The sequence below is a fragment of the Nipponia nippon genome, unplaced genomic scaffold (assembly GCF_047370975.1).
Source record: "Nipponia nippon isolate SJK-2023a ecotype South Korea unplaced genomic scaffold, ASM4737097v1 scaffold_5, whole genome shotgun sequence".
NCBI classification, from domain to species: Eukaryota; Metazoa; Chordata; class Aves; order Pelecaniformes; family Threskiornithidae; genus Nipponia; species Nipponia nippon.
In genome coordinates this window covers 49,643,601-49,654,166 of record NW_028262369.1, presented here as the reverse complement: position 1 = coordinate 49,654,166, position 10,566 = coordinate 49,643,601, and the positions used below count along the sequence as shown (strand labels likewise).

General features: G+C 42.2%; 2 protein-coding genes across 4 annotated transcripts; one reads left to right on the top strand and one right to left on the bottom strand.

Moving 5' to 3' along the window:
- Positions 1-23: 23 nt before the first annotated feature.
- On the top strand, positions 24-7,437 carry LOC104010433 (14 kDa phosphohistidine phosphatase). The gene is made up of 4 exons (XM_087733095.1): positions 24-211; positions 690-814; positions 3,266-3,396; positions 5,820-7,437. The coding sequence occupies exons 1-3, from the start codon at positions 82-84 to the stop codon at positions 3,356-3,358; spliced, it is 348 nt and encodes a 115-aa protein (XP_087589221.1). The 5' UTR covers positions 24-81; the 3' UTR covers positions 3,359-3,396; positions 5,820-7,437.
- A 145-nt stretch (positions 7,438-7,582) lies between these two features.
- On the bottom strand, positions 7,583-10,539 carry METTL18 (methyltransferase 18, RPL3 N3(tau)-histidine). Of its 3 annotated transcripts, none has more exons than XM_087733091.1 (2): positions 10,482-10,539; positions 7,583-10,212 (listed from the first exon to the last, which is right to left on the bottom strand). In XM_087733091.1, the coding sequence occupies exon 2, from the start codon at positions 9,961-9,963 to the stop codon at positions 8,902-8,904; it is 1,062 nt and encodes a 353-aa protein (XP_087589217.1). In that variant the 5' UTR covers positions 9,964-10,212; positions 10,482-10,539; the 3' UTR covers positions 7,583-8,901. The 3 variants fall into 3 exon arrangements, with proteins under 3 accessions (XP_087589217.1, XP_087589218.1, XP_087589219.1); XM_087733092.1 differs by having other exon boundaries at positions 10,492-10,539; XM_087733093.1 differs by having other exon boundaries at positions 10,478-10,512.
- Between the last annotated feature and the right edge of the window lie 27 nt (positions 10,540-10,566).

The window sequence follows — 10,566 nt, the reverse complement described above, 5'->3', positions numbered from 1 at the left end:
CCGCGGAGGCCGGCGGTGGCGGCCCCGCCCCCGCGGGGGCAGCGGCGCGGCCCGGTCGCCTCGCGGGCCGGGGGCAGCGCCATGGCGGCGGTGCGGGAGGTGGAGATCGACCCCGAGGGGACGTTCAAGTACATCCTGGTGCGCCTGCAGCGCCCGGGCGGCGAGGAGCAGCGCGACATCGTCCGCGGCACCAAGGCGGCCGAGTTCCACAGTGGGTGACAGGACGGGACGGGAGCTGGGGAAGCGATCGTTAACGGGTGCCCTTCCCCCCCCCCCCCCCCCCGCCCCAGGCCGCGTCCCTCAGGTGCGGGCCGCGTCCGCCGCTTCCCAAGCGAAGCTGAGGCGGAGGGGGAGCCCCTGGCCTGTGGGGGCTGCTGTCAGCGGGAGTAGCTCTGAAGCCCCCTTTCCCCCCCCTTTATAGGTACCTCATGCGAATATGTAAAGCGGGTCAATGTCTCTGTCAGATGTCATTTCCAAACCTGATAAACCTCGTTTAGGAGAGCGAGATGCGTTAACTAAGTAAAGAACTGAAACAGAGAACCTTAATTACAGTTTTTCTATGTGTCAAGAGAAAGCTCCCTCTCTTGCAGGTGAAGGGAGGGAAATGATTGGAAAATAGCCGAAAAGAACTCTAGAGCATTTGGTGCCTAGCGCGTATGCTGATGGCTCTAACCGTTCTTCTTGTGCAGATCACATATTTGAAAAAGTAAATCCTGAAATGGAAAAGCTGGGCTATGAGTGCAAGTGCCTTGGAGGAGGGAAAATTGATCATAATAGCAAAGACAAGAAAATTAGGGTGTTTGGGCTCTCTACAGTAAGTGTCTCTCTTGTATTCCTTCAAATCCTTTCGTCTCTGATGTTCTGGGATTTTTGTTTTATAGTATGGTAGCTTTTGGCAATTCGAATTATGTAAACATTAATGGGAAAACTTGTCTGGCTCACTTGTGAGATAGGTTGGAAAAACACTAGTTTTAAGGGCAGGAGATGAAAGCAAAAATAACTTAATTCTGAGTAATACCAACATTAAGTTATAATCAAGACTAAAAATGGAAGCTGGCATCTCTTGACTCAGAATCTTTTAGTCTTACTGCTAGAGCAGGACTAGCCCATTTGAGGCCACAGGGTCTTAATCCAGCTATTGTGTGATCTTTATTTGCCAATAAAAATGTTGGTTGGTAGTGACCAGCTAAATTGTGAATGGTGTTCTATGTATGTGTTGGGTGAGAAGAGTAGACCCAGTTTAGGTGTGGTGAATTTTTAGTAGGGGAAGATGTAGTTTCACATAAATGCATTTTGTGGGAATAAAAGTAAGTTCCAAGAATATTGGGACTAGAGCATTTTTGTTACCTGTTACTGTTCTGTGTAACTTCAGTTTCTTTATGAAAGACTCAGTAAGTGGTAATGATTTCTTGAATTTAGGAAACATGCTATAGCCTGTTTGTGGTGTTGCTCTGGGATGAAGCATAGGTGCTTCTGTAGTAATACTGTGAGTAAAGATTTTGGGTTTCCAACGTAGACAAGAAGAAAATAGTTCTATTAATTTAATTTTTTATAGAAAGTGAAGGTTACTTCAAATCCGCTTACCTTAGATAAGCAGTGAAGGTTGGGCCTTGAATGTGTTAAGCGTTTTTAAATGTTAGTGCTGCTTTTGTTCCAAGATGACTCTTGCCACCTGGAATCATAAGAAAAAAAAAGAACTTTTTAGGATTTGTATGGGGTGGGAAGGCAGTGTATAATGCATATTCTACTAAACTCTTGTGATTGTAGGTCCTCACCATAACTGCATTTTTAGATGAGACTTGACACCTGTATTATTAATTCAGCTACCAATTTAGCATTAGAGGCAGCAGTCAACTCTTGCTCTTGTAATGCAATGTCTATGGAAAGTACCTTGTTTCTCTGCTTTTGGTACCTTGATGCTTACAGATGAGCACCATGTAAAACCAGAGTTTTATTACCATGAGGGTGTCTGTCAGGCAGAGACCTGGAGGTTCAGAAGATCTCAGTAGCAGGTTAGAAGTCAGTATATTAATGACATTCATTTAATGCTTCTCTTTACTTGGAGATTTGTTGTCAGACTCTAAACCAGAACTCTCCTGGTGCTTCATGAAAACCAGAGAAATAGTCATTACTGCTTTTGAAGTAGATGCTGTGCTATTATTTGCAAAGCCAGATGAGGTCTTCAAAGTGATTACCAAGGCAAGAGTGATCTGTAGGTCTGTTGCTTTACAGCTGACAGTATAAACCTGCAGTATTTCTGACATACCTGTATTATCTGGTATTTTTGAAAAGTTTGTGTTTTATAATACGTCAATAATTTTAACCTGTGCTGGTTTACTTAAGCTGTTCCTCTTGGGGCAGAGTCAGTGATGAATAAGAGTACATGTTTTATTTGATAATGCAATTGAGCTTTTTTTTTTCAGTCTTCCAAGTTAAGTTTCACATGAAATATTGCTGGAAAAAGAAAGTAACCTATAAATCACAGGTGTTTATCAGTAGACTGCACTGTTGTGCAGTAAAGGCTTTTTGACAGGGAAAAACTTACTTGTAGTTCTGAAATAAGAAATCAAGATAACTCCAGTCATATAAGACAATAATGGAAAGGCACCTTCTACCACAACTCTCTTAAATTCCAGTGACAGAGTAACACTGATCAGTGATTTAAATGAGGGTTAAAAATAACATGGGTCATCTGATCTTGCCTGAGTTTGCAGTTGCAGTGGCTGAAGAGCACAGATATTTAAAATTATGCCATTACCAGCTAAGGCAAGATTGCAAATAAATAAAACATGAAGACTGATTTCTTTAGTGGCTGGAATAGTACTCCAATGTCCACACATGTGGTGGCTTATTCCCTTTTCCTTCAGCTGCGCCAAATCAGATGTTTGTATGCTTATACATTAAAGTGCAGTCTCTGTGGTTTAAAAGAACATTCAATAAATATGGTGGCTGAGGGGTTGGGAACATTTTAAACCAAGCCTTCTGCTGGAGAAACCATGATGTGAAAAATGCATCCTCTATTACTTGAGATTGCTTGAACCCATCTCATTTATTTTCTACGGCTCGGGTTGGGAGGGAATTGGAGAGGACAATAGAAAAATAAAACATGATACTGCAAGAGTAACTCTTTTAGAACCTGTATTTGATTTGTATGTGAACTACTTGAAGTATTATCATAACTGGGTAATTTGTGTCGACAAGAACTGAATGGTTCTGTGGAATTACTTGCTGTACATGTCTAATAAGAATTTGTTCTTTCTTGCAGGGCTATGGAAAAGCAGATCATTCGGTGACTGTAGAGATACTGAAAAAAGTGTATACAGATTATGAAATTACATGGTCAGATGACAAGAAATAAATCAGCTACTTATGAACACAACAAGCAGTTCAAAACTGGTAACTGTGAGCTGTATTTTGATAAATAAAATTGAATGTGTCTTCTATGTATGTTACCATAAATCTGGAGTAACTGAACTCTGCTGTCATTTGGAATATGGTTAGTAATCCCCAGATATATCTTATTTTTCAGATCATTCCTTTGTGCAGAATCTGCAGTTCTAAGCCTTTTGCCTTTTTCCTCTCATTTTGACATGCCATCTAATTAAACACTCCCACATCATCTTACATCCAGTTCGTTTTCATCCAATCCTGTCTCACTGATATATTGTGGGATACATCAAGATTTTGCCATCAACTTAAAACACCACAGGACCAAACCTGTTCCCTAGTCTTTTGGCCACCGTGTTTTCAGTTTCCTTTATTTTCTATTGCTCTTTAGGCTTTTCAGCTTTCTTATCCACATTTACAGAAATCGGGGGGGGGGTTGACTGTTACAGTTCTTCACCAATGATCTAAGTCTACGATTTACTCCTTGGTTTTGAAAATTCAATATTTGCGTTCCGCACAAGTAACGATCAAGATCTTTTGTGTTCCTGTAAGATCCTTCCCTGTAGCAGACTGATGGCAATCCCGAATTCTGACAATACTTGTTTCATTCTGATTCCCTTGTACTTCTTTTATTCTCCATGAGTATAATGATGTGTTTTCCTTTTTTTATAGAAATAATTATCTCATAGTTAACTGTCTCCCAGCCAGACCCAGTATACCTAGGCAGTGTCTGAATTAACTTACAGCACCTGCTTCCTCCTGTTGTGGCAGAATGTTGCCCTCCATTTGTTGTGAAGTTACTTGCTACAGTTTTCACCTTTTTTTTCCTGCCAGTCTTCCGTTAATGCTGTTGTGGGTTTCAAGGGAGTACCTTTTCTTCTTATGCTTACATTGTTGACTTGCAGTCTTCAAGAGGTATTTGTATATAAATCCTGGTTCTTCCCTTTGCTGTGGCTCCTACTGCACTTATCTACCATATCTGGTGGTATAGAGTGGCTTTTTCTTTTCAATGTGCATGTGACTCAAAGTACAAACTATGGAATTTGAGAGGCTTTAGTCCAGTTTCTATCACAAAAAAAAAATCCTGCTGTTACTGCCTTATTACATTAATTATCCACCATTTGTCACCCTTCTGTCTCTTTGTTTTTATTGGTTGGGCAGAGAGGCATTTCCTGTTCTTGTCCTCAAACCTTTCAGTCCATTCCTTATTAGAAGAGTTCCAGGTATCTCCACCCCAGTGATCACCTGGGTGCAGGATCTCTTGAACCTGGTGCTGCAGGTCTCTTGGTTGGCACCTCCTTCCCCCCCCAGCCCGGACTTTCCCCTGCAGCACCTCTATGCGCTTTTGCATCTGTTGTTTGTGCTTCTCTTTACCCTCTCGTGCAATAGTCTTCTGGCTGCACCACTTCAAATGCCACGATAACGTTGATTGCAGGTCTGATTTTTCTTAACGAGATTTTGATTTCAGAACATGATTGGATGCCTGTGTACCTAGTAACCAAGAACAGCATACAAGTCAATAATTTGCAAATTGGCTGCTTCCCACTTTGACTTTCCTCATGGGTTTTTTCCTCTAAGCTTTAGTAAAACAATTGTAACGGATGCCATTTAATTGGTGCCAGTATACAAAACTGCTTTTTTAATAGCCTCATTTCCCAAAACTAGTAAATAGTCTTCAAAAGGGAAGTCATCAGTTAAGGACAGTGCCTGTTAAAACAAGCAAGCTTTTTAATTTAGTTTTCTGAGATGTTTTATGACTGATTGTAATGTTTCTCTCCACAATACTTACGGGAAAGGCATAATTTAGACCGGATTTCTTATTGTGATGACTCTTTCAAAAAGCAAGGGGATGGAATGAGGGGAGAAAAGGGGTGATGATTTGGAATGAGCTGATAAATTGAGTTACCAGCTGACCTCTACCTTTGTTTCTTCATACAAGAAATTGGGCATGGTGTAAGGGTTTATTTTGTCATAAAAAAAAAAAAAAACAACTTTGAGGGTCTTCCCAATTCTGTTATTTTCTAGTGTGATGTCATTTGGGGAAATGCTAATTTCCCTAGCTATTAAGTAATATGTACAAGTATTACAAGTGAGTGAAAGGTTTTTATTCCAGATCATGAGGAGAAGCAGGAAACTGGTCACTAGGGTGGTGACGATTTGGCAGGTAGAGAAAGCCTTAATGTAGATTAGGGAAACTAGTAGTATTTGATGTTGAAACGCCAACAGAATAATGAGCCTACGAAGCTAAGTGTTGAATTCTGCTTCCTCTCAGCACGTATCTGCTGAATCTTAAGAACAGAATAGAAATCCCAATGCTAATTTTGCTGATTTCACCTGAGAAAAATATCCATTATTCTCATCTGTATGTAATTGCCATTCTGAAATGGGAACTTAATACTTAATTATACTGTGTGGGGTTTCCTGTTTTGCAGATGTGCAGTCACTGTGAGATTGTGGCTCTAGCAGTCTTCACTTGAAAGTCGTAAAAAATCTGATCCTGTATTTGCACGAAAACAGAGCTTTGTTTGAGCAATCCAAGAATAAAATGAGGATGCTGAGCAAAGGACTAGTATATTAAACCCAAGACAGTGAGTTTGATTGTGGAAGCGTTAGAAGATTGTAAGTACTGTCTTTATTAATCAAAAAATACACGAGACTCTTGTTCTTAACCATATGCATTATCACAGTGGTCAATATTTCTTATTACTTCAGGTACCATTCTTTGAAACAGCACTAGACCTAGCAGGTGTAGAACAAGCTATTCAGTCACTATGTGTAAGCCACGATTTGTCTTACAGCTGAGGTTTAAAAAATGGCAAGTGGTAGTCACTTTGTTTCCAGCTTCCCAGCTTTGACAACCAAGAACTGTTGACAGTACTTTATTGATCTGCCAAAGCGAAAACTTCCTTTTGTTCCTCAATCTGTAGCCAGCAGTTGTCTATCAGAATCATAGATTGCTTTGGGATGGAAGGGACCTTTAAAGGCCACCCTCATCGTGAAAACCTTTTCCTTAGATCTAGTCTAAATCTGCCCTCTTTTAGTTTAAAACCATCACCCCTTGTCCTATCGCTACTGGCCCTGCTAAAAAGTCCGTCCCCATCTTTCTTATAAGTCCCCTTTAAGAATTGAAAGGCCGCAATAAGGTCTTCCTGCAGCCTTCTCTTCTCCAGGCTGAACAACCCCAGCTCTCTCAGCCTTTCCTCATAGCAGAGGTGTTCCAGCCCATTTTTGTGGCCCTCCTCCAGACCCTCTCCAACAGGTCCCTGTCCTTCCTGTGCTGAGGACCCCAGAGCTGGACGCAGCACTCCAGGTGGGGTCTCACCAGAGCAGAGCAGAGGGGCAGAATCACCTCCCTCGACCTGCTGGCCACGCTTCTCTTGATGTGACCCAGGATACAGCTGGCCTTCTGGGCTGCGAGCGCACATTGCTGGCTCATGTTCAGCTTTTCGTCTGTCAGTAGCCCCAAGTCCTTCTCCTCAGGGCTGTTCTCAATCCCTTCATGCCCCAGCCTGTACTGATACCGGGGATTACCCCAACCCAAGTGCAGGACGCTGCACTTGTCCTTGTTGAACCTCATGAGGTTCACACAGGCCCACCTCTCCAGCCTGTCCAGGTGAGGACTATCATCAGTAAGGTTCAGAGCTGATGCAGAAAAATTCCAAAGCGCAATCACAGCTATGGCACAACTGACTGCTTTTTTTCCCCCTCTCTCCTATAAAAGAGCAACTTCAGTAGTTTCCAAAGCATCCCTTTGAATTAGTCTACTTACAATTGTTTCTGAAACAATAGTTGTTAAGGCTCTTCTGTAAAGTACAGGAAATCCTCTATGACTATCTTAATAGCAACATGGTCAAAATGGGAATCTTGGCAGTTGACTTTCATAGCCTTCAATGACGGGAACTTTATGCAATAATTAAAGTGATTTAGGTTGCTGCTGTAATGTTTCTTTCCATCCCCTCAGATTACTGTCCTTTTTCCCCTACATGGAGTATCCTTGCATCCAGTTTACTGCAGTGGTTGACTGTCTCTAAGTTTCTGTTTCTGCAAGGGCACCCAATACAGTGGTGCATAAGCAGTAGCTCTGATGCACCTGTTAAGAGTTCTGTAATAATAGCTTTTTGTCCAGTTTTGGTTAAGACAAAACATACAATGGATTTTTTTGTGTGAATTGTTGGTGACACCAAGCACTCAGGACCAGGTTGTGTAGTTCTTTGGGTTTGTTTGCATTTTTGGTAAGGTGATTTCTTCAGCAACAGCACTATCTACAGCCTAGGACACAGGAGTGACTTGCACCCAGGCTTTTCTGAATGCGTGCTGTCCTGCCAAACTGCTGAAAAGATTAAAGAGGTGTGAGTGTTCAGTAGTACCCCCAGCAAGTTTTGAAAATCGGTCATAGTGTATGGGCAGTTTAATTTCTAGAAAAATCTTTTATAAAAAAAAAAGCCAACTCCTCAGTACAGCACTCTAGTTGGCAATCTGCTATAATAGCGCAGTTTATCTCCTTTCCCGCTTGTCACCTAAAGCTCAGTTCTGTCATCCTCCAGTTTCTGGGATTGCATTTTAGGTTTATTGGTTGGTTGTTTTAAGGAACTTCTCTTGTGTAGAATCTTCTTTCAACTCATCTTCTAAAACAGAAATCAGTTTTATTCATTTCTAAAAACAGTATGGCTGTTCCCGATTACTTGTTGAAATTTTCTTAGATCAATATGTCAAAATCCGAATGTGAAAATTTACAGACCGCACTAGTAAATATTCTCTGGTACACCTTTTCAAAGGCTTGAATAAAAGTCATGTGTGCATTACATATGGAAACATTACAAAGACCTGCGAGATTGCTAGCAGGGTGGAACACGAGTGATAAATACAATCACATCCCCCTCTGGTGGCAAAGCAGCGCAGCACACAGGCACGCAGTCGCTTCTGAAATCTGTTGCTGCAGTTGAACCGAGCTGGGAGCCGAACCCTTGAGAACCACTTCTTCCACTGTATTAGGATAGTGGTGTTTAGTGGTGGACTTGGCAGCGATAGGTTAACAGTTGGACTCAATGGTCTTAAGGGTCTTTTCCAGCCTTAACGATTCTATGATTCTAGGATGCCAAATGATGTCGTTCAGGCTGTGCTCAGCAGCCACTCCAGTTCTGGCACTGCCAAAGAATGTGAGAGGGGAACCGGGGAAAGTGACTTGCTTCATTTTTAAATACACATAAATGACAAAATTAATTGGCATAAACAGATGGCGGTTTAAGCAGAACTCCATTTTTCTATTTAAAACCAGAATCAGAAGAGTCCTCCGCTTCCAGTCGGACATCAGAATTTGTCAAACATTTCAATAACAAGCACCCTTAATTTCTCAATAGCTTTTCTCAATAACATCCTTGTCAATTTGTCAATATTTCAATAATAAGCATCCTTAATGTGTCAAACCCAAATAACTCAACAGCGGAAAAAGCAAAGAGATACGAGGATTAAAACATTTTGCCTTTAAGATACTTTCGAAGGACCAGCGGTTGAATTTTAACTGGAATCTTTAAAGGCCATTTCCATAATACATCGCTGCAGTCCTTTATCAATTGTTTTAACTATGCTGGTCCTAAACACATTTCTCTCTACAACAAATTTCTCAAAGAGGGGGATGCCACCGCCAACCCCAAAATAATGCGCTTTGCTTGCCAGGTACACACGGCCGCTTTTATCCAAGAGCTGAGCCAACGTATCATGCAACGCACTGTAGTAGTCAGGATTATAGATGGTCTCAGATGTGAGAATTATGTCGTACTTTGAAAAGGGCTTGTTGCTGGTGAACAGGAGCTGGCTGACTTCAGACCACTCTCCAGAAAAAAACCTGCATTTGGTGAGCACGTCAGGTAAGCGCTCCGCTTTCTTGGGCCTCTTCAAAGGAGGCTTGCTATTTTTTCCGTCGCCTCCGCTGCCCGTCCTGTTGCCTTTATTTATGCAGTTAGCCACCGCGTTGGGCACGGTTATTTCATCAATCACTGTGCTGTTGTAGTCCTGAAAATGGACTTTTTCAGCTTTACCCCTTAAAGCAACTATTCCCAGCAGCCCAGCCCCACAGCCAAGATCCAGTACGGTCTTGTTGGTAAACTGTATTTCAGCCTCGGAGAAGTAGTCTATGAGATCAAAGGTGCATTCCCAGATTTTCAGTCCTCCCTCGTAGACTCCTGGGATGAGGTCGGAGCGAGAGGAAACACTTTGAGACACGATGCCTTCCCTGTCGGCGCCACCCAAGCACGTCATTTCCACTACAGATGTATTGACGTAATACAGGCCCGATGCTGTTTCCATGACTTTATTTTCCAATGTTTTGTCGAGATCTTCAGGAATATCGTGCTCCTTGGCAGCTTTGAAGCAGAACTTTTTCTCTGACGGCGTCTCATCTCGCTGCTTATCAGTACCCAGCTGTGGGCTGGAGTCTGCTACGGGATCAGCGGTTTGCTTGCTCTTTTTCATGGATTCCTGCTTGTCTTGTGGAGAGCGTGGCTGTAAGTCCGTCTTGCCGTGAGCGTCTGGCTCGTTGTTCTCATTTTCATCAATAAGAAAATTAAATCGAAAATCCATTTTCAGCAATAAAAGTTAATTAAAAAAAAAAGTCAGCTTAATTTATTACAGCCAGAAATGCTCATCTAAGCAATACTGACACAGAGATGGTTTTCTTCTGTTTTTTTTCGGTTGTTTGTTGTTGTTTTTTATTTTGGATTTTTTTTTTTGTTTTTAATAGAAGATATTTTTATGTAGTTATCGCTATGAGGAAGAGTGCTTTGCGGGTGGAGCATCAGATGTTCTGCCAATGAATCAGGCGAATTACTTCTGCAAAAAAACCCAACAGTTTTACGTATCGTTAAACTGCGCAAACAAACCGCCTAATTGTAACACCCTAATTTTCATTAAAAAAAAAAAAAAAATAAAACTCTTCTAAACATTTAAATTTCTGAAAAGAGCGCGACAAATGACCGCATCTCCCGCCTAACGTAGGTATATGCAGGGTAATTAGGGCAGCTGCTTATTCTGGTAAACGCCCCGCTAGGGCTCCGGTCCCGGTTCCTTCCCCCCCCCCTCCGCCTTGTTCCCGTACCGACCCCCGGTTACCGGACGCGTGGAGCGGCCGCTCCTTCCGCTTCGTTAAGCGCATGCGCGCTCCGGGGGGGAAAAGGGGGCGGGGCG

Coding starts and splice junctions, on each gene's coding strand:
- METTL18 (XM_087733091.1), bottom strand. CDS start 9,963: ATGGATTTTCGATTTAATTTTCTTATTGATGAAAATGAGAACAACGAG.
- LOC104010433 (XM_087733095.1), top strand. CDS start 82: ATGGCGGCGGTGCGGGAGGTGGAGATCGACCCCGAGGGGACGTTCAAG. Junction 212..689: donor CAAGGCGGCCGAGTTCCACA/GTGGGTGACAGG, acceptor CTTCTTGTGCAG/ATCACATATTTGAAAAAGTA. Junction 815..3,265: donor GGGTGTTTGGGCTCTCTACA/GTAAGTGTCTCT, acceptor TCTTTCTTGCAG/GGCTATGGAAAAGCAGATCA.